This window comes from Aptenodytes patagonicus, chromosome 17 (assembly GCF_965638725.1).
Source record: "Aptenodytes patagonicus chromosome 17, bAptPat1.pri.cur, whole genome shotgun sequence".
NCBI lineage: Eukaryota > Metazoa > Chordata > Aves > Sphenisciformes > Spheniscidae > Aptenodytes > Aptenodytes patagonicus.
This window is the reverse complement of record NC_134965.1, coordinates 10,314,036-10,334,491: the sequence shown is the minus strand read 5'-3', so window position 1 is coordinate 10,334,491 and position 20,456 is coordinate 10,314,036. Positions and strand designations below refer to the sequence as shown.

At 54.5% G+C, this 20,456-nt stretch overlaps 1 protein-coding gene across 1 annotated transcript in view; it reads left to right on the top strand.

Annotated features, from left to right (window-relative positions):
- The first annotated feature begins 473 nt into the window (after positions 1-473).
- TBX4 (T-box transcription factor 4) overlaps positions 474-20,456 on the top strand; it is a 41,037-nt gene continuing 21,054 nt past the window's right edge. Inside the window, exons 1-4 of the mRNA XM_076354527.1 lie at positions 474-485; positions 5,667-5,825; positions 6,789-6,883; positions 19,224-19,343. Of these exons, the coding sequence (XP_076210642.1) occupies positions 474-485; positions 5,667-5,825; positions 6,789-6,883; positions 19,224-19,343 (386 nt within the window). The remainder of the gene's footprint in view (positions 486-5,666; positions 5,826-6,788; positions 6,884-19,223; positions 19,344-20,456) is intronic.

The window sequence follows — 20,456 nt, the reverse complement described above, 5'->3', positions numbered from 1 at the left end:
ACAAAATTATCAAATAACCCCCAAATATTTAAAAACAAATCGGAATACGGTTGCTCGTTTGATTTCCCCCGTTTCAGTGGAGCTCGGTGCAAGACTGAGTAGCACATTAGTTTACAACGTTTTAAAACATTCGTTAAAATATTTACTCTCTGGTCTAAAACAAAGCCTTAGAGCCTACAAACGTGCCCAGGTCAGGCAAATACACGCGGATAATTCGACTGAACGATTTAGAAGCAGAGAATCACTTGTATTTAAAACCGTGCGTATTTTCAATACCCCCTTAGTGCATCTATTTTAGGCAGATGCTTAAGATTAAAGGGCCGCATGTCAGCCCGTATCTTACCCGTGCTTCCTGTCATCGTTTCTTTGCAATTTAATTTTGTGTTTTCCTTTCAGCCTAGAAGTGTTTGGTACCAGTCTCTTGGCAAAAGAGCCTGAGGAATGGAAGGGTAAAGAAATATGACCCAGCTGCTATGCACAATGAGGTTTGTAAGTCCTTGTATGGTATAAATAAGCATATTACACAGTTATTAGAAATTTGGCACTGTCCCTGTTTAGAAGCCCGAGTCTGATGCTGTGTAATTCCTCCCGAGTACATGCATAATTCACTATTAGCACTCCATTCTTCCAGCCTTATTACTGGCCAAATTCGGCAACTTTTTCTCAGTCCTCATCCATTCAAACCCTCCTCGGCGGTGTAAACCGGTGAGTTTCCGCTCAGCCCAATAAATCTATGCCAACCCACGCGGCCGAGGCTCGGTCCTGACTTCACGGGTCCGGCAGCCGGGGCCGGAGCCCTCAGGGTTTCCCCCCGCCGCCCTCCGCCTCGCACGGGTGCTCCGAGCCGCGGCCGCCGTCGGGGCCGCCCGGCCGCAGGGTACCGCCGGGTGCGGGCTCGGGGCTCGCTTCTCCCCTCGTCTCCGTCGCGGTTGGCGCGTTTTCTCTGGGGGGAAGAGAAGCAGGTTTTCTTGGGGGGAAGAGGAGCGAGCCAAAGGGAGCGGCCGCTGGCCGCCGTGGCTGGAAAAGCGGTGGAGCATCCCCGCAGGTAACGCGCAGCTCTGAGCCCCCTCGGTTTTTCTCGGCCCGCAGACTGAGTGTAATTATTGGAGAAAAGCGACAGTAAACTTTTATTAATCGCCGGTGTTTAGGGCCAAGGCGTGAGCGAGCTCGGTGACAGTGATGAGTGGTTTGGAGCGCCGGTCCCTGAAAGCGGGGCTTATCCTCCCCCTGCCTGCTCCTTTGATTCGGCGATGATGAGCCGTGAATAGGAGCCACCCTGCCGTCGGGGATCCGGCCGTTTATCTGCCGGGTGATGACAGTCGGGCTGGTTTCGAGCCTCGCCGTGAATTGCCGGAGCCTCCGGGAAACCCACGGCGCTGCCGCAGCCGGGGGGCTCCGTCCGGCGGGGACGTTTCGTCCCTCGGCGCCGGCCCCGTCCCCCCCGGCCGGCGGATGATGAAACCGGCCGCAGCTTCCCCCAGCCCCGGCTGACCCCCACCGACCCCGACCCCGCCGCCTCGGTGCGGGCGGCGGCTGGGGGAGCTCCGGGGCGCCCTGCGGGCAGGTGCCGCGGCTTGCCCGGGCTTACGGCACGGCGGAGCCGGCCGGGTGCCGCCGAGCGCGGACAGCCTCAGCCGGGGCCGCACGGCACGGAACTGGGAGGGCCGGGGGCTGGCGGGAGGGAGGGAGAGGCTTTGGCTTTGCTTTAATTAAATCCTCCCCACTTGGGGATCGCCCCCTCCGCCTTTTTTTTTTTTTTTTTTCAAGGGGAGGAAAAAAATGCATTTAACGTAGGGAAGCGCAGGCAGCGTCCGTGATTCCCGCTGTCCTTGTCCGCGGCTGCGGGAGGAAGGGGTGGAGGGAGACTCACCCAAACAAAGCCGAGCGAACGGCACCAGCCGCAGAGTAAATACAAAAATTCACCTTGCCCTTGGAGCCCGGCCCTCGGCAGCCGCCCCGGGCCCCGCAGCCTGCGGGGAGAGTCCGGCCCGCAGGTGGGAACCGGCGGCGGGACAGAGCGGTCCAAGCGGGGGGCGGCTGCGGTGCCCGGCTGCGCGCATCCCCCGCGGCTCTGCGCGGGCTCTCCCCTCCCGCGGCGGTGGGCTTGGGGTACGGGGCCGGCCCGTGGCTCAGCGGCAGCTACGACCCGCGGAAACCGGGGCCGAGCGCAGCAGGTCAGCGACGGGGAGCGGCGCTCCGGGACCCGCCCCCCCCCCGGCCGAGCCGGGCCTCCCCGCTCCCACCGCGGCCCCGCCGGGACGACTCCTCACCCCTAGGCCCTCCTCAGCCCCTGCTCCATCTGTGCGGGGGCAGGACGGGCGCGGATCCCCCCTCGCCCCGGCTCCGCAGGCGCACGTCGGGGCCCGCCGCCGGTCCGGTCTCACCTGCCGCCGGCCCCGGCCCCGCCGGCTCCTGCGGGAATTGCTCGCCGCTCCCTCGCTCGCATCCCCCGGCCCGCCCGGGCCTTTTTTTTTTTTCCTTTTTTTCTTTTCTTTTTTTTTTTTTTTTTTTTTGTAGGAGTGGGGAAAAGGTTCATTAAGAGGTTGACCCCAGTTTACTTTTTATTCTGCTCCTGTTCCCAATTTCGGCACCACGTGACGGTGGGAGTGAGTTTGGGTTTAAATTCACTTTCAAGAAAACCCCGATAAAAATCCTGCCCCGTGAAGCCCCGCCGGCTCATGGCGGTGTCCCTGTGAGCCCGGAGCTGCGGGAGTCGAGCGGTGCCTCGGCGCCCGACCGGGACCGGCCGGCTCGGGTAAGCGGTTCCCGCCCGCCGCCCTCCTCGCGGGCGCGGAGCGGGGCGCAGCCCGGCGGAGGGGGTGCGCAGGGGCGCGGGGGGAGCGATGCAGAGCAGAGCCAGGCGGGGCTGTCGCGATATAGGGCGGTGCGCAGCAGTGGGGCTGTCGCGATAGGCGTAGCTACAGGGAGTAGCGCGGGAGCCTGGGCGCGTTTCGGCCGCGGGTGGATGCGAGGGGCCGCTCAGCACAGGGCGGGCGGCCCCGACAGCAGCGGTGTGGGGGGTGTGTGTGTGTGTGTCTTGGTAATCGCGACAGCAGAGCTGAAGTGGCCCGTTCAGTCGCGACAGCACACGGGGACTCTCCCGAGGGGGTTCTCCCGCTGATTTGGGGGTTTGGCTTGACGGTGGGAGCCCCGAGCAGGCGATGCCCGCAGCCGGAGGGTGCGGGGGCTCCTGCCCGGGGCCGTGCGGGGCCGGGAGCTCCTCTCCCCCCCGCCGCGCTCACCTCGGGGCGGCCCCGGAGGGGGCTGGCCCCGGCGGCCCGGCCTCGCCGCCGCTTTGTCTGCGGCCGCCCAGCTTCTGCCCGCCCGGGGCTCTCTGTCGCGACCGGGGGAGGACGGGGAGCCCTGTCCCCTTCCCCGGGCTCTCGGGGAGATCCGCACCCGAAGACCGGCCCCAGGCCGGCGGGAGACGGGCAGTTTGGCTGCCGGTACAGCAGGGCTGGGGAAGCCGCCGGGGGCTGCGGACCCCTCCCGAAGCGTGACCCCCGCCCGGGCCCGGCCCTTCCCCATCGCCTCTCCCGGGCGGCCCCGGCTCCTGCCGCGGGGTCCCGCCGCCCTGCACCGCCCGGCCCGCCGAGCCAAGCGCCCTTCCAGCGCGGCCTGTGTCCGCCGCGGCCCTCCTGTCCCCGCTGCAGCCCCCGGCCCGGCTCCCCGGCGGGCAGTGGGGAGAGCCGGGACCATCGGGGCTGGGAGGGGGCGGTGGGGCTGGGGGTGTCCCCTCCCTCCGGGCTCCCCCCGGAGCAGCGAGCGGCTCCGCTCGCCGCCAGGCCCGGCGCAGCGCAGAGGCAGGCCGGGCAGGCCGGGGAAGGCCGCGGCCGGGCCCGGTGCGCGGGGGCTGGGCGGTCGCTGCCCCCGGGCGGTGCCCCCCGGTGCGGGCCGTCGGGCGGGCGCGGGGCCGGGGCCGGGGCGAGCGGGCCGGGCCGGGCGGAGCGGGCCAGAGCCGATCTGTGGGGACGTGATTGACAGCGGCAACGTCAGCAACAGGAGGGGAAGGGAAAAGGGAGGGGGGAGACAAAGAGGGAGGGAGTCGAAAGGCCCCAAACTGGATCTTTATGGAACATTTTCCGCCAAGATCAAGGGAAAGTGAATCCGCGCAGCGGGGGATGCCCCGCACGCCGCTGCCATCGGGGGCCGCGGAGCCGCGCCCGGCCTGAGCGCCCCGCGCAGCCGCCGCGCTGCCCCGCGGATGCCCTTCATGCCGCAGCCGCCCCCAGGCGAAGCCCGGAGCCCCCCGCTGCGCCTCCTGCCCCCCGGCCGGCCGTGTGAGTTTCCCGGGGTGCGGAGGGAAGACGGGAGGGAACGGGGGGTCCGCGGGTGCGGGGCGCCCTGCAGCCTGCCGAGACCCCGGCCTGTGTCGGGGCGGCCGCCGCCAGCCTGCCCCGCTGCTTCCCCGGCCGGCGACCCGGCTCCGTCGCCGGGAGCACCGGCGTCCCGGTCCGCGGGCAGGAGCCGGGCCCTCGGGGGTCGCCGCCGCCCGCCTCCCACCTGTGCTCCCCCGGGTCACCCGGTCCCGCGGTGCGGGTTGGCCGCCGGGAACATCCGCGCCTCGCCCGGGCTGGGGCCGCCCCGTCCCGTCCCCCCGAGCGGGGCGGGGTGACCGGCGGTGCGCTCGGGGCACCGGGCGAACCTCGGCGGCCGGGGGCTGCCGGGCGCTCCCTGCCCGGGGGGCCGCGGCGCGTACGGTGCAGCTGTGCACGGGAGCGTGTGTGTGCCCGCTCGCACAGGCTGTCCGTCTCCATGGCTGGAGTTCTCCCTGAAGCTCTGCTGTGGCTGGAGCTCTCCACCTCCGCCGTCCCGGACGGCGGCTCAGCCTTGGCGGCGCGGGGTAGGGAGGGCGCCGGGCAGGGGACCGGGGCTGTGAGCCGGGGGAGAGGAGCGCTCCGTCGGGGGCCGCGGCCCCGGGTGCCGTCAGCGTTTCCCCGTGGGGAGCGCCGGTTTCGGTCCCCGGGGCCGCTCCCCCTCCGCGCCGGCGCTGCCCGTCCGTCTGTCCGTCGAGCGGGGAGCGGGGCTCGCCGCGTCCCTCCGCGCTGTAAAAGTCGGGGTTGATGCGCGGCAGCCCCGGCGGAGCTGTCAGGCCTTATCTTTATTGGCTTTTCCCAGTCTCCGTCCAAGTTTAAGAGGGGCCCTTTTATCTCGGAGCCCAGCACTCCGCCTGTTTACGCCGCCCGGCTCTGCCGCACCGCTTCGCCGCGGCCCCGAGCGCCGTCGCGAAGCCCCCCGGAGCCCCCGCAGCCCCGACGGGACGGGGCAGAGCGACCGGCCGGGCCGGGCCGCCCTCCCCGACGGGTACCGGCCCCGCACGGTGGCAGAAAGCAGGGGGGGAGAGGAGAAAGGGTCGCGACTGCGGAGCTGCAGCCACATCTGAGATGAGCTGCCCGGGCCTCAAGCGGGATAGCAGCCACGCGTGGGCGGCTCCCCTGCGGGGGCAGACGGGCTCGGCCCGGCTCTCCCGGGCACAGCGGCTTTCCCCTGGGGCCAGGGGTGTCACGTCCCAGTCTCGCCGAGTGCCGCCGCCTGAGGAAGGACCGCGGGCCGGGCCGGGAGGGCCTGACCCCGCAGGTGGCCGTGCCCGGGGCTGGGGCGGGGGGACAGGGGCTGGACGTGGCCCCCGGTGCTGCGAGCTAACGGTGAGCCTCTCTCCCCCCAAGGAAATGCTCCAGGAGAAAAGCCTGTCTGAAACCGAGGAAGGGTTTCCAACAGCCCCCGCGCCCGGCCATGCGGACTCCTCCGCCGGCTCCCCCGTCCTCGGCGTAGCCGGGGGGAGCAGCACGCCGCTCAGCAGCCCGCAGCTCCCCGACCCCGAGCAGGTACGCACGGCCCGGCCCCGCGTCCTGCCCGACGGCTTCGTCCCTCGCTCTCCCCGCCAGCCCGGCCGGAGCGCGGGTGGCGGTGCCGGAGCCAGGTCTCCCGCGACCGCGCGTCTCCCTCGGCCACGACCGGGGTGGGGGGAGAAATTTTTCGGGAAATCGCATTTTTCTTTACTTTTCTTTTCCTTTCTTTTCTTTTTTTTCTTTTTTTTTTCCCCGTGCGAAGCAGGCCGCCCCGCGCCCGCCGTCGGGTGCGGCAGGTCGGTAAGGGCGAGCCCGAGCGCCGCAGAGCCGCGGCCATCGGGCCCCGTCGGGTGGCGGAGCCGCGGCTGCTCCTCCCGAGCAGGATCCGGCCCGGCGGTGGGTCTCCTTGGGTTTTTTCCCCGCTAAATAAAACGCCGGGTCCGCCCGCGGTCTCTCGGCACATCGCGGCTTCTCTGCCTTCGCCCCCCGCGCCCGGCCGGCGCCTCCGCGTTGCCCCCGGTATCCCGCGGAAAGGAACGGGTCCGCGCAGAAACCGCGGCCCTGGATACGGGCATTGCTCAGCGGATCCGGGTGTCCCCGCGGGTGTCCCCGCGGATGATCCTGGCCCCGGTTTTTGGGAGCCCCAGGGCGACAGCGGGGCCCATCTGCCCCATCGGGGCACGGAAAACCCCTACGAAAAAAAAAAAAAAAAATCCCTTTGGCCCCAGTGTCCTACCTGGATGTGAAAGTCTGCAATTAAAACCGGCCTCAGTTTGTTTCTCTTATTTTTGGCAAAGGGGAGTGGAATTTTTGGGACTCCGTCCTCCCCCCGCACAGGCAGGACCGAGGCTGGTGTGGCTTCACCCGGCGCCTCGGCTGCGGCGCTGGTCCTGGGTGCGCAGCCACCGAGCCCCACTGCCCTTCCCGCGGCCCTTCCCAGCCCCTCTCCTAGGTTTTCTCAGTCATTTCTTGCTATTCTCATTATCTTTATTTTTCCAGACAATAGAAAATATCAAAGTCTATCTCCATGAGAAGGAGCTATGGAAGAAATTTCATGAAGCTGGCACCGAAATGATAATAACCAAAGCAGGCAGGTTAGTGAAAATTCCCTGCGAACATGTATTGCTTCTGATCCCTATGAAATGTCCCTGTTTGCCGAGACCGGGTTTTGCAGAGCTACTGCAGTTAGTGGCATTTTAAAAAATTATTATTGTGATTGCAGATTTCAGTAAGATCATTTTTTTTTGGTGTAAACTGTGCATGTGTTTGAGTGTGGCAAGGAGGTTGTGGATGCAAGAAAGAGTTGTGGAGTCATTTGCTACATTTAGTCCCAATTCTCTTTGGTAATTCTTCATTTTATTATTTGGGTTTTTTTAAGATGTTAGCATGGTTGTGGCTCTACTTTTTTTTTTTTCCCCCCCCCCAAAGCAAAACCCACTCCCCTTTTCTGCACAGTGCACTAAGACCTGTGCTGGGGTAATTTGCACCAAAGTTTTAGCAATACTAATAACAATAGGCTATGCTTTTAATCTCAAAACTGAAAGAGAGACAGGTACCACTTTTATCCTGTTAGGTGTGGAAAAAAATTTTGCCTTCCCTTGGAAACAAACAATGATTTTTACCAAATCAGAGCCCCCTCAGCGTGCACACCCTGGCCCAGGCGGGAGGGAGCCCAGCGGCTCGCAGAGGCTTCGCTTTCCCAGGAAACCCATCCCTGCGCCTGCTCAGGGCTCCCACCCGGGCTGCTCAGGTGGGAGATGGCAGAATTAATGTCAGAAAATTAAACATCGGAATTAAACCTCAGACCATTACCAGCTTGGGAGCCAGACGGTTCCCAGCAAAACTAGCCAGCTCCCACTGTGGGCACCGAAGTATCTGTCCTTGGCTTCTGCGGCAATGGGCTCGCATCGCTGCTGCTGGAAAAGAAAAATTGCCAGACTTAGGTATTAAAATCCATTTAATTCTAACACAGCTGTGTGGTTCTGCCATTGCCCTGCGATTGCTGATTTTACACCGTGCCAGAGAGCTGTGGAGGAGGACACTCAAATAATGGGGAGCAAGCAGGAAAAAAAAAAAAAATCCCCCAATCAATATCTATGCAGTCCTTTTTCCCTGTGGTCCTTGGTCCTTCGTGCAGGGCAGCCGGGGGGCTCGGGGGGGGTGTGTGTGTGTGTGTCTTTTCTCCCCTGCATGCTGCGAGACCCAGACCCCAACCCCCGGCTTTGGATTTGGGGAGTGATGAGCTGTTTCCCTCTCGCTTCCCTCGTCCCCGGCAGTGCTGCTCTGTGCAGCAGCTGGCCAGTGTGGGGAAGCTTTACTCTAATAACCAAGATATTCCTATTAGTCCCCCTGGAGAGGGGGTGTATGTCCCGGGGATCTTCAATTTGTTTGCTATTAGGCCTATTTATGAAGTGATTGTGCAGGTAACTGTCCTTATCACACTACATTTTGGTGTATAAAATCTTAGTGCTTGTTCTGTAGCATCTACTGATGTGAAGAGCTGGATTCATTTTGATAGGTCTGCTACCTAAGTCAGCTAAGACTAGGGGATCAAGACCTCAAATATTTCACCCTTAATTTATAGTATCTGAGTGTGTCTGTGCGGGATGTGTAATATCTTTACCAAATTCTAGACCCTAAGCATCCCAAATGTGCACGTTATCTCTTTCTAAGTCTTAACGTGGATTGTTTAAACAAATCCATATGTATAGGGCTCAGTCCCACATTCTTTGTCCAGTGGAGCTGGCAGTGCACACGTAGCCACCTTTCATGAGCATGTGGATGGGACCGAGGGGATGGGGGGGGTTGACCCCAAGATGTAGAAAACTTTGTTTTTTAAGTTACCAAGCCAAATTCTTCAGTTGTGAAAATCAGCGCAGCACCAGCAAGCTAACAGCGTTTTTATTTTGTTACAAATAGTTTTTAATTTAAAAAAAAAAAAAAAAGAAATGGCTGAAATGCTGATGAAACGGCACAGTCACTTCATTTCTTTCCTCTGCGTCCAGCTGCAAATGGTGTCAAAATAAAGGGCAACATTTTTATGAGTGTTAGCAGTGAGTCCAAAGACTACCCGGCTCCGGAGCCCGTGCAGCGGGACGGCAGCCCGCCGCGCTGCCGGCCAGGGGCGATGCTGCCGGGCTGGGGCTGAGCGGAGCCGCCGGCGGGGACGCGCCGGTGCCAGGACCCGGCTCTGTCCCGCCGAACCCCGGGCCGGGCTCTCCGGCAGCACGGAAAGCGAGAACGCACGCCGTAATTCGCATGAGGACGGCAGGGAAAAAAAAAAATAAAAAAAAAAAATCGAGCAACTTAAAATCCCGTGATGGCTTCAGTCTCTCCGTTCGCACCGAGCGCCAGGCTGAGCCGCTCGTGTCCCTGCCGAGACCAGGGCAGCCCAAAAGCAGGACCGTGCCGTTAGTCGCAATGCAAATGACGAAATGAAAATTATTACTTCATGCAGATTTTATTTTACCCAAGCTATTTAAATAAAGAGTAGCGATAATAAACCTCCTCTTGACCCAATTAAAAAAAATGATGGTTAATGGAGATTTGTATGCACTTGCATTTAGCATTGGGGGGGGGGGGGGGGAAGAGAAGAGGGAAAACGGCTAATTGCAGGCACTAATTAGGACTCTAATCCCCCTCCCAGCAGGCACAGAGATGCCCCTGAATGCCGTTAGTTGAAATCACTTAAGTGTCGGTCTGTCTGACCTCAAGGGGCACAAACGAAAAGAAATTGAAGCCTGATTTTTAAATTTCAAGCAACAAAAAAAAAGTGACTCTAATGACAAGTTCACTCAATGGAGAGGAAATGTAAAGCTCAGCGGAAGCGTTAATTCCATGACAATGGTGTAAAATAGCCTTTTTGTGTAAACAAGGCAAATATTGATAACTTAGTGGGGGGGAGAGGGGGAGTCATTTGTTTCATTCTCTGTAGAGCTCCACAGAACGAGCCAACTATAAATTATCGAGAATTTAGGGCTGAGAATTACTTTGGGGGATTATTACTCCCTCTTAGGACTGATCTGTAGGAGACGTTAGCAGAACACAGCAAGCTCAGCATTGAAATAGAAATCATGTTGTTGCCAAGAAAGCTTGATTTATAAAGTGGAAACATCTTTAAAATGCACTCGCTATCTTTTTAATGTTCGACTGTTTCATTGTGGGAGGGGGAAAAAAAAGAGATTATTTTATATTAAGAGGATCATCAAAAGATAAAAAGTTTATGTTAGCAAAGTTCCCTGAACTTTGCATAAAACCGCTCGCCTCCTTCAGACATAAAATCCTGCCCATCGCAGCGCCCAGAGGATGGGACGCTGGGCTCCATAAATCAGAACCTTTCCCTGTTCCTCCGATTTGAGGTTTGTTCTAATTACGAATTTCTGCTCCGGAGGCTTTTCTGTTGCTGGGTTTTAAAGGCTGAGTTATATGTAGCGCAAAAATTGCCCCGTCTTTGCCGCTGCCTGGAGCTGTAGGTACCCAAGGGCTGCCTAAGCCGGAGGGAAACGAGAAGAAAACCGCCCACGCGTGATTTCTTTAGGCGCGGACCGTCGCGAGTGGCGTTTTGCAGAGCAGCTTTTTCGGAAGGCAGCGTGGCTCGGGCGCTGCCGCCGTTCGCGGATGAACCCCCGCTGTTCGGGTGGCTGCCAGCCCGGCTCGCTCCTCCGGGGAGCCTCTCACCGCTGAGCCCCGGCGCGGCGGCTGCAGCCGCTCCCCGCTCCCCGCTCCCCGCTCCCGCTCCCGCTCCCGCTCCCGCTCCCAGCGCGGCCGGGTCGCCTTCCTGGAAGGGGTGAATGAGCCCAGCACCCACATCGAGCTGCGCACGCCTGTGTTTATAAATAAGGCTGTAATTGTTCACAAATCCTCCCATTAATTTAAAAAAAAAAAAAAAAAAAAAAAAAAAAAAAAGGCATTTTCCAGGCGGTGAGGTCCTATTAAATCAATTTAACAAAATCAGTTTAGGTGGTAGTGAAGGGGACCGGGTATATTGGAGGATGGAGGTGCAGATGTACATCTGAATTCCTTCCTTCTAACAGCCCTTGCCGTGCCGTGCACCGCTCTGGCTGTGCCTGCCGGGCTTTGCGTAGCCGCAGCCTGTCCTAGCAAGGCGCCCACCTTTCCTGCTGGAGTTTAGGCATCCCGTAGTGATGGAGTTGTGCGAGGGGTGGGTGAAGCAGAAAGCAAACGAGAGGCTTCCTTGCAACTCTTGCTTTCCAATTTCATCTTCTTACGTGCTATTACTTAACTGAACAATTGTAATTTTTTTTTTCAACCTTGCGGCAAACCCCACTTTGTCTCTCATATTTCTCTGTGGAGTCTCATCTTCCAGACCTTATTTCTGCAGGAAGTTAATCTTCGTTCACACAGTCTTCCTGGCTCAGGGTTTCTTTCTTTCTGCTAGTCTTTATTCACCTCTAGCTGTTCGCTAGTTTTTCCAGGGTGCCAGTCTTTGCAGCGTTGCAGTTTCTATCCAGATATTGCCAGGAACAAACAGTCTGATGAAGCTTATGGCTAATCAGTAAAACATACCAGTTCATGGGACGTCTGGTCACTTTTTCATGAACAGTTACTGAAGAGAAAATAATGTGTCATTCCTCTATGGTAGCACAACCATCCCAGAGGTGTGAACAGGAGGCTGGAGATACTGAAACTGAGATTTGGCCAGAACGCAGAATGTGCACAGGTACAAAGATAGCTTCAGTCTTTATGGTAGCAGGTTTTAAGAAGCGTATGTAGGAAAATACTGCACAGAAAAAAAAAAAATCAATAAAGCAGCTTGCACGTGTGGAAAAGACGCAAACCCCCTTTAGATGTTCAAGTTTCATTTTAAAAGTGGCTTATTTCAGTTTAAAAAAAATCTGTTCCTAATCAACTTTAGTAAACCAAAATAAAACTAGTTTTTAGGACATCAAGGTCTGAAGAAGTATAAATGCCTTGGCTAAGCTGGTGCAGCTTTCCTCTGTGAATAATCCTTTAAAAGCTAAATTTTCCATGGCTCTGTAGGGCATATGGATGCCCAGTTCTCATTACAATTAAAGGGAAATATTTGTCCAGAATCTTTTGAGGCAGTTACAAGAATCTCTGCTAAAGGTTTTTGATCCAAAAGCAAACCTTAATATCCGAGATCAGCGATGGAATGTGAGCCATCAATTTAAAACTTGGAAATAAAGTAGATATTTAAGGAATGTTTGATCTGCTTAGTCCTAAATTTGGGGTCCTGGAATTACCCTGTTAGGGCAAACTCCTGCTTTTAGAGAAAGGAGTAAGAGCAAACTCCAATGGCTCTTGGCCGTGCTGCTAAAGACGTCGGCAGCTTTGGCAAGGAAGACAGAGCTCGTGCACGCCGAGTAGGGCAGGGATGGGATTTTTAGTTTTCAATACGCTTCTCTCTTCAAACAGCAATCCTTGCTTTTAGTTTGTTAAAGACATGGGATGCTCATGGTTAAGGGTGTTCCCAAAGCTTTCCCCCCTCGTCCTTAGACTGGATCCAGTGCTGGCCAGGGCTGCAGGGGAGGGTTTGGTCAAGCCCAAACCAGCCGGGGAAGATCGCCACCATCGCTTGGGCTCTGCCTCTGCGTCGAAGGCTCACGGGCACAGGGGCTGGGGATCATCTCCTGCTCTGCACCGATGAGCCAGCGCATGGCCTGGCACCGACGCCAAGGCTGCCCACGGCTCCTCCGAAAGTCCCTGCGGAGCCCACACAGCTGGAGGGGCTGCACCGCGGAGGGAGCCAGGCTGGCGAGGGAGCAAACCTGCCCTGAAATGCTGCAGCGTCGGGTCATTGGCCTTGCTCTTGCACAGCTTCTCTCTGAGGTACCTTTGTGCTGTGCTGCTGGTGCCACCAGAGGCTGCTGGCACTGACCTCTCCCGTCCTCCGGCACGTTGGGACCTTTTCTGCTCAACTTCAGTTACGGCAGAACGAAAGCACCGGAGAAGCATCCCACAGCAAGAAGCTTGCCCGTGTTTCAACTTACCGTGGGGCAAAGAGAGGAAATGTTTCTAGACCATGAAAGCAGCCATCCAGCTAACCAAGTTCTCAAGTATGTGAGAAACAATGTTTTATTTAAAAATCAGATGCGCTAGCCAGAAGAAAAAAATAGAACCTCACCATTCCAAAATATAAAAATCCCTTAACTGTCTGACCTTCTCATCACTAGGTCATGGTCCTGCCACCAGATAAATCTCTCCTATCTGTCCATAGACTGAGAGTTCAATGTTGCTTGTGTTAGTGACAGTGAATTTGGGGCTGAAAAATGAACTACTGATGAGAACTCCTGTTGAACCTGTATTGTTTGTTATTCTGAGGCAAGGATCTGGCATGGGCTAATCCAGCACTTCAAAGTTAACTGCTCTTACTTTGTATACAGAGCGTCATAGCGGAGTGGCGTGGGTGATAAGAGAAATAAGGGACTGAGGGTTAGGATACACTGGGAAAATGGGACCCTGTTGAAAAACTCTTTGATCTCTTTAAAGTATTTTCTGAAAGCAAGAATCTATCAAAAAGGAAATGCCATTTAAAAGGCTAAAAGAAACAGCTGACATCCCCAAATTTGTTTTAATCTGCCCCGGAGAATATTATTTTTAAAGATGCGTTAAGTCAGTGGAAGAAATACTTGTCAAAAGAAGGGAAATTAGAAAAAAGAAGAAAGGTCATCAGAATGGAAACATGGTTCTTGAAGCCTCTGCACACCATTCCTTTCCCTCCTAACAATGAAGATGAGGAGAAGCATCCTTAAGCAGCCACGGCCAATTGTCAAGAAGAATTTGGGGCCACATTAGTCATTATCCGGGATGTAGGCATGTCATCTGCCTTGGTGCTTTGAAACCATCACTGGAGGCATCTCTGCATGCCCAGCAGCTTCTGAGGAGGTGGTCTTTCAGCCATGATATGGCTTGTTAGCCAAGATGTTGAGCGATTTCTTGTTTTTCTGATCCTTTCACAACCTGATATGCCATAAGCATCACCTTTCCTGACAGCACCTCACAGGAGCTCCTGAAAATCCAGTCGTTGCTTTACTTGACCACCCCAAAATCAAGGATTGTAAAATCACTGTCTGTCTTTGGAAATCTTTTGTCTTATCGAAACTCCTTTTGAAAACAGGACTTCAACTGCTGAGCTGCTGAAGGGCTGGGGGACACTTTTACCCCCCTGAAAGGACAGAAGGAAGCGCTCAGTAGTATCTGAAGCACCATCCACACCACAGGGACATTCCGTGAGCGCCAGTCTGCACATTCCCATGGGCTTCAGAGAGCCCTGAGAGCCTTTGGTGAGGACATGACTTGGGTTGCTCTAACAGGACTTGGGTGTCTTGTTTCCATGCAGTTTTCTCTATGGAAATACCAGCTGAGATCTCCATGGCTTCCTCGCTTCCCACGTGCTGGTCAAAGAAACCCCTTCGCAGCTAATGCATCAGTAGGAGCATCAGAAATGATGTTTGCATCTAAGCGAGGAAGGTCAGATGAAATCCTTGTGAGCAGTAGGGTGGTGAGGACTGAGGCATTTGCAGAGGCCACCTCATCACCCAGCAGTACCACGGCATGAGCCAGTGTCCCTGGGACACACAGGTCCTGGCGTGCAGCGTGGCGCGGGGCAGTCGGTGCTCAGATGACTGCTTTGAGCTCTTTGATCAGCTCTGATGCTTTTGGCTTTTCTGGCTGCGCTGGGTTGCTGTCCCTTACCCCAAAATAAGACTTTATTGGACCTGAGAGCCTGGCAGTCACCCATCTCTCCAGGACCAACCAGGCCTGCTTTGTATAGGGATTAAAACACAAGGTGCCCACGAAGTGGCCAAGCCTGGGGAGCCCAAAAGGCTGGGAACTGCTGCCCCGAACGAAACCAAAGCTTTCCTCTTATCGCTCGCTCCCAAATCCAACCAACCAATTACACATTAATTAAACTTTGTTTGAACATAATAGAAGCTTTGGCTCCATGTCAGTAACTGCTCCATGGTTAAGGGGATTGGATAGTAATAGAATAAATAAATAAACAAGAGATGCTTATTCTAACAGTTCATTTTAAAACAATTTGTGAATATCATGTAGAGATAAAATGTGCCTAGCATAAACTTAGCTAAGCAATGACTGCTTCATTATCAGAACAAATAATTCACTCGCACATCATCTTTGAAGCTTGGGAGGGCTACAGAATTGTGCTGCTTGTTTATTTTCCTGGCTTTTACTGTTTTTGCTACATTTCATCTGCGCAGAGCTGCAGGGAAGAGTTTAGCCAGGGCTGTGGCAGTGCAGTGCCAAGCCCCGGCGACGCCGGCCCTGCTCCCACCGCCCGTGGTCCCCCGTGCCAGGCTCAGCCCCTCTGCCCTCCCCAGGGCGTCACCCTGCACCTCGGCCCCCAGCGACCAGGTGCCAGACCGTGGTATTTTAATACCCTATCAGATGTCCCGCTTGCACAGGAGTGAGGCACCGTAGCCTTTCTCCTGTGATCGCTTTCTCTGAGGGCAGCTTTCTTGTGTGAACGTAAAAACGGATTTAACTTTTCCCCTCTGAATGGCAGCGAGAGCTGCTGCCATCGCACAGCAGCGCCGTGCCCCTGCCAGTGCAGGGAGGGAGGTAGAAACGTGCCTGTCAGAGCCACTAAACGCAGCAGAGAGCTTTGAGGGGCATAGGAGACCATCAGGACGGTGCTGAGGAGCCTGGATGGTCCTTTCTTCACTGGCTTGAGCTGGAGGGAGGGAGAAGTGGGTTTTGAACGTGTCCAAAATTGGGGTCTACTGACTCGATGTTTTGCAGAAGAACAGGCTGTCGGGGCTGATGCTTGGCTGCTTGCGCTGCATCCCCCGTGCATTGCCGGCTGTCGCACAGGCACGCCATGGGCTCGTGGCCAGTCCCTGGGCGGGCAGGGGAGCTGTGGGGCTGGTGGTGGCTCCGTGGCTCCCGTTCACCGAGCAGCCCCGCTGTCTGCCCTGTGTTGGCTGGGAGCAGCCACCGCAACTGGTGTGTGCTGGTGGGTTAGACACGCACCTTGTGTGGCTTTCAAAAAAATGAGCATAAAGGGGAAGAAATTGGTCCGGTCCTGGACTCTCCCACCCCAGGGATGGCGGCAGCGTTTGCACGTTCAGGGCATTCACTGCAGCGCCGGGACACCGTGTCTGACCAAGCTTTGGGTCTGAACAAAAGAGGATGATGCCAGGAATTGCTGCTCTTAATCTCCTGATTACTGGTGGCTTAAACTTTGCCTAATAGTTGGTTTATCCTGTGTTGCACACGTGCCCAGCTCGTAACCTCGCTGAGCTTCCCCGTTCGCACAGCCGCAGCAGGGCTGCAGCCGCAGGAGGTGTTGCTGAGGGTCAGATGCCGCCTGCTTGGACATGGTCCCCAGGAAGCCCCAAATTCACAATTTTTGTAACCGGTTTCTACGCAGCGAAGCTCTCACCCGGTTTGGAGTCGTGTGCGGCAGGGGGGGGGAAGGAGGGTGTGTAAAATGCGGGTCTGCCTGGATCTTGTTTCAGACCTCCGACCAAAGCCAGGCTGAGCTTTCCCAGAGCTTGGCAAGACATTGGCAAGTTTTTATTGCAGCACTGGGTTATTCTTCTGCCGCTGCTGGTCCCCAAGCACTAGATGATGAAGCAAGCTATTGTCAGGGAAAGCTGGCTGCAGCGAAGCATCCTCTGCGGAGACGCCCATCCGCCCGAGAGCTCCTGCCTGCAGAGATTTGGCAGAGGGGGCGGTTATGCAAAGCTACTACTGAGTGTAGAGCCTATGGCTGTGAGTAGCTCCATTGACCTGGAGTAAATCTGGGGAAGCAGGCAGGTTTTTGGCCCCTTCCCAAGGCTGACGGGGAGCTGTATAGACCCACTGTAGGCATGGCCCCGCTCCCGGGCCGGGCTGGTGCAGCCCCGTGCCTCTGCCATGGTTTTCTGCTCCCCTTTTTCAAGTGGAACATTTAATCAGGGCCAGGACATGATATTAGGTGCTCTCTCTTGCTTTTTTTTTTTTCAAATTGAAATGCTATGACTGCATTTTCTTGGAGCCGGCTCTTCGGTTTGTCATGCCTTCCCACCAGAAACACACAACCCATGTTTGTATCGTATTGCAAAGAGATATTTACTAAATGAGTCTCTGCCAAGGGGTTGAGAAATATGTTTTCATTAAGAAAATTAATCTGATAAGTCCCTGGACAGCACATTAGTCGCATTTTTTTTTTTTTTAAAGCCAAAATGCAGCAGCTAATAATAATGATGAAATGTCCGTGCACAGCCAAATTACTAAAATCTACCCCGTGTTTTCCTGGAAAAGAATGCGGAGAGTTGGCAAACTTGATTGTAGCTGGGTCTGTCGACTGCCGAGTACAATGCTACCACTGCAAGATAGTGAGTGGGTTGCAAGTTAAGCAACACCTTCAATCAGATGTGAGTCCCCATTTGTTATCCTTAAAGAATTTCAGCTGTATATATTATAGTAGTACTTTGGCTCTTTGTATTTATTTTAGAGGGCTATACTAAAGAACATTATAAACTCAGGCATGTCCATGCTATATGAACTCCATATGCTGAAGCTTAATTTTAAATGCCATTAAAAAACCACTTAACATTTACAGTATATCAGTCCGGCTACTTTAGCAGCTTGGATGTACTACAGTAAATGAAATGATTGAGAAAAAAAAGAAATTCAGAAGCTAGATGTTATAAAAATCCCCGATGCAGGACGTTCGCCCGGTATGACACAGTAACTGTCAAATAGTATCCATCTCATTTCTGGTTTTTAATCAATTCCTCCTCTTTTTTGTTTCATTTTTAAATGTCATTTTAAGGCCTAAATTAAAAAAAAAAAATCTTGGCATTCAGATTGGATTCCACATGCAATTTTTTTCAATGTGTGAATTGGGCTGTGTATTCACAAATTGAAATGTCCTACTGTATTTATCCAGGTGCTTACCTGTAGGAGGACAAGGTTAAGAGGAGTGCAGAGTTTACGAATGAAAATCAAATACGGACATTGGTAAACCACCCCTTTTTAGTCCCGGCTAATTACATGGTAAACATCTGGAATTTATGCAGGGCAGTTAAAAGAGTCAATTGAAATGATTTCGAACAGGGCCCATTTTGTTGCCTTCTCCCCAAGCAGCGACAAAATGGTGCTGCAGACCTGGGGCAGCTCGGCTGGGCACGGGGGCAACGGGCAGGGGAAGGAGGGATAAAGGGTGGGGGGGCAAAGTGGCCTCGACGTCCGATGGAGAAATGACATCAGGATTTGGCCCTTCTTAATTAGGGTAATTAGAATGACTCCAGCATGTAGCAATTCTCATTCTCGGTCCCTTTACACTGGTGGAAAGGAGAATTTTCTTTTCTGGCTAGTTGCTTGAAGGCTGTGGTGAGCCAGTTTGCTCAATTGGCTTGTTTTTTTTACTGGATGCGGAGATCAGGAAGATGGAGCCAAGAAAATAGCTACTCTGAGGATGTAAAGTGCCTGATCCTGCAAATCCTGGCTCCTGATGCAGTCTCGAGGGCTCGGGAAGCCCATGGCAGTGCCTGTATCCCTCAGGGCCATCTCCTTGGATCGCAAGATCAGATGGCGACGGTACATGCTGGTTTCACGGCCACAGCTTTATAAAAAAAAAATCTTTAATACTGCAAAGATTGTTTAGATATGTAAGATATATATAAACATTCTTTAATGATACACTGGTTTATGTGACATTCCCCGTTTGGTGTTGGTTGCTACGTGTCCGCTAAAATCAATGGTAAATTAGTGGGACGGGCGCATTTTCAGCGGGGAGCTCTGCGGTGCTCCTGGCTCGAACAAGGTTTAACGGGTGTGCTGTGAATTTGGGAAATTTGGGAAGGCCAGAGGAGCGGTGGCTGTCCGCACCACCGCAGGGTTTAACCCTTAGTCTCCCCCCAGGCTTTACTGATGCTCAGTTTTTCAGTCTGTTGAAGGGAACACAGGTTCAGGTACTGCGTAGGAGTAGTGGTGGGACTTGGTGTCGTGGACATTGGGAACGTGTGAATGAGAAAGCCGTGTGGGCTTAGTTTCTTCTGAAGTGTAGTCAGATCTCATGACTTTTCATGCACTTCCATGGCAACAAGAAATCTGCATTTTTGAGGCTGGCATAAGCCACGTGGAGGCTCCTGGGGCAGTGAGGGCTCCCTGTCCGAGCCTCCCGTAAGGAGGGATGTGTTGACACCCCCCATATCTCTCTCCACACCCACCTTTTCCTGGCACTGGCCCATAACCCCCCTCTGTATACCCTCACCTGTATTTGGGCCCCATTTTGCACTAGCCCTGTGCAGCCCATGCTCTGCAAAGAGTGAGTTTAATTCAGGTGATGTATAAGCAGCAGTAATGTTTTCTAGCTCATTTGCCCTAGCGTGAATTCATCACACGGTGGATCTGCCTTTTGGGGTGCTGCTCCAAGTTTCCATCAGTTCCAGTGCTGCTCCAGGTCGCTCACTAATGTGTTAACCCTTTGCTTTTCCTAAGGAGGATGTTTCCTAGTTACAAGGTTAAAGTGACCGGAATGAACCCCAAAACCAAGTACATCTTGTTGATTGACATCGTCCCGGCTGATGACCACCGGTATAAATTCTGTGACAATAAATGGTAAGAGAACATTTCTGTTTTTGCCTTCTTTTCCTTAAGAAAATAGCAATTGGATCGACCGTTTGCTGTGCAAACTCAGAAACCAACATAAATACCTTCCCACGGGAGGGATGCCAACATCCCAGAGCTCTCTTTGGTGGAGCAGCGATAGATACAAGATCCAATGGCTGGAAGTTAAAACCAGACAAATATAAAATAAAATATTGTTAACAGGCTGGGCGATTAACTGCTGGAACAAATTGCTAATGGAGGTGGTGGATTGTTTGTTTCCAAAGGGCTCAAGATTAGATGTCTTTTCAGAGGAGATGCTTTAGGCCAAGCGTAGGTTATCTGGCCACGTGCAGGTGTAAGAAGGTAAAGCCACAGCCTGCATCATACCAGAGGCTGGACTAGATGATCTAATGCTCCATTTTGGCCTTAAAAATTAGATATCTACATGAGTCAAGGAAAGTTTTAAATTCCTTTCTTCTATAGTAATACTGTGCTTTTAGGCGATCGGCTATAAAGCAAAACGTGGGGTGGTTTACTCAGAGCCCTGGTTCAGCCACGCTGATCCGGCAGACGAAGGGAGCAGCGATTCCCCCTATCGCAGTCCAATGCCAGATCCAGTTTAGAGGTTTTTTTCTTTTAATTCATTCTTCCTCTGGAGTTTCTTTCTCTTCTGTTATTCTTCCCTTCCCTGTGCCTTTAAGTAAGTTACTTACCCAAGAGGCAGCTATGATTTTTGCTTTCTGACGAAGGAAGCATGTTGTTTTCTCTTTTGATTTTTTACCCCAAATACACCCAGCGGCCTCCCTCGCTGCGACTATTCGCTGTGCTTTTCCCAAACCCTTCCACTGCCTGCTGCCTGCTGAAAAGACGAGCAATGGAAAACTTCGTAGTCATCTTAATGGGAGTGAGCCTGGTGACATCCTATAAAACTGTAATAATTTACTTGCACATTAGGGCTGCTCTAGTTCTAAAAAATCCCTTTTCCGTTCGCTTTTGTCCTGGAGTGCCGCTGGGTAAGAGGAGCGGACTGAGGGCCTCCGTGGCGTGGCGGCCACTTTGTGTTTTAACCATTAAGCCCTAGATGATGGATAGTTGTTAACTCTGTTTAATTTAGCTTTTGCC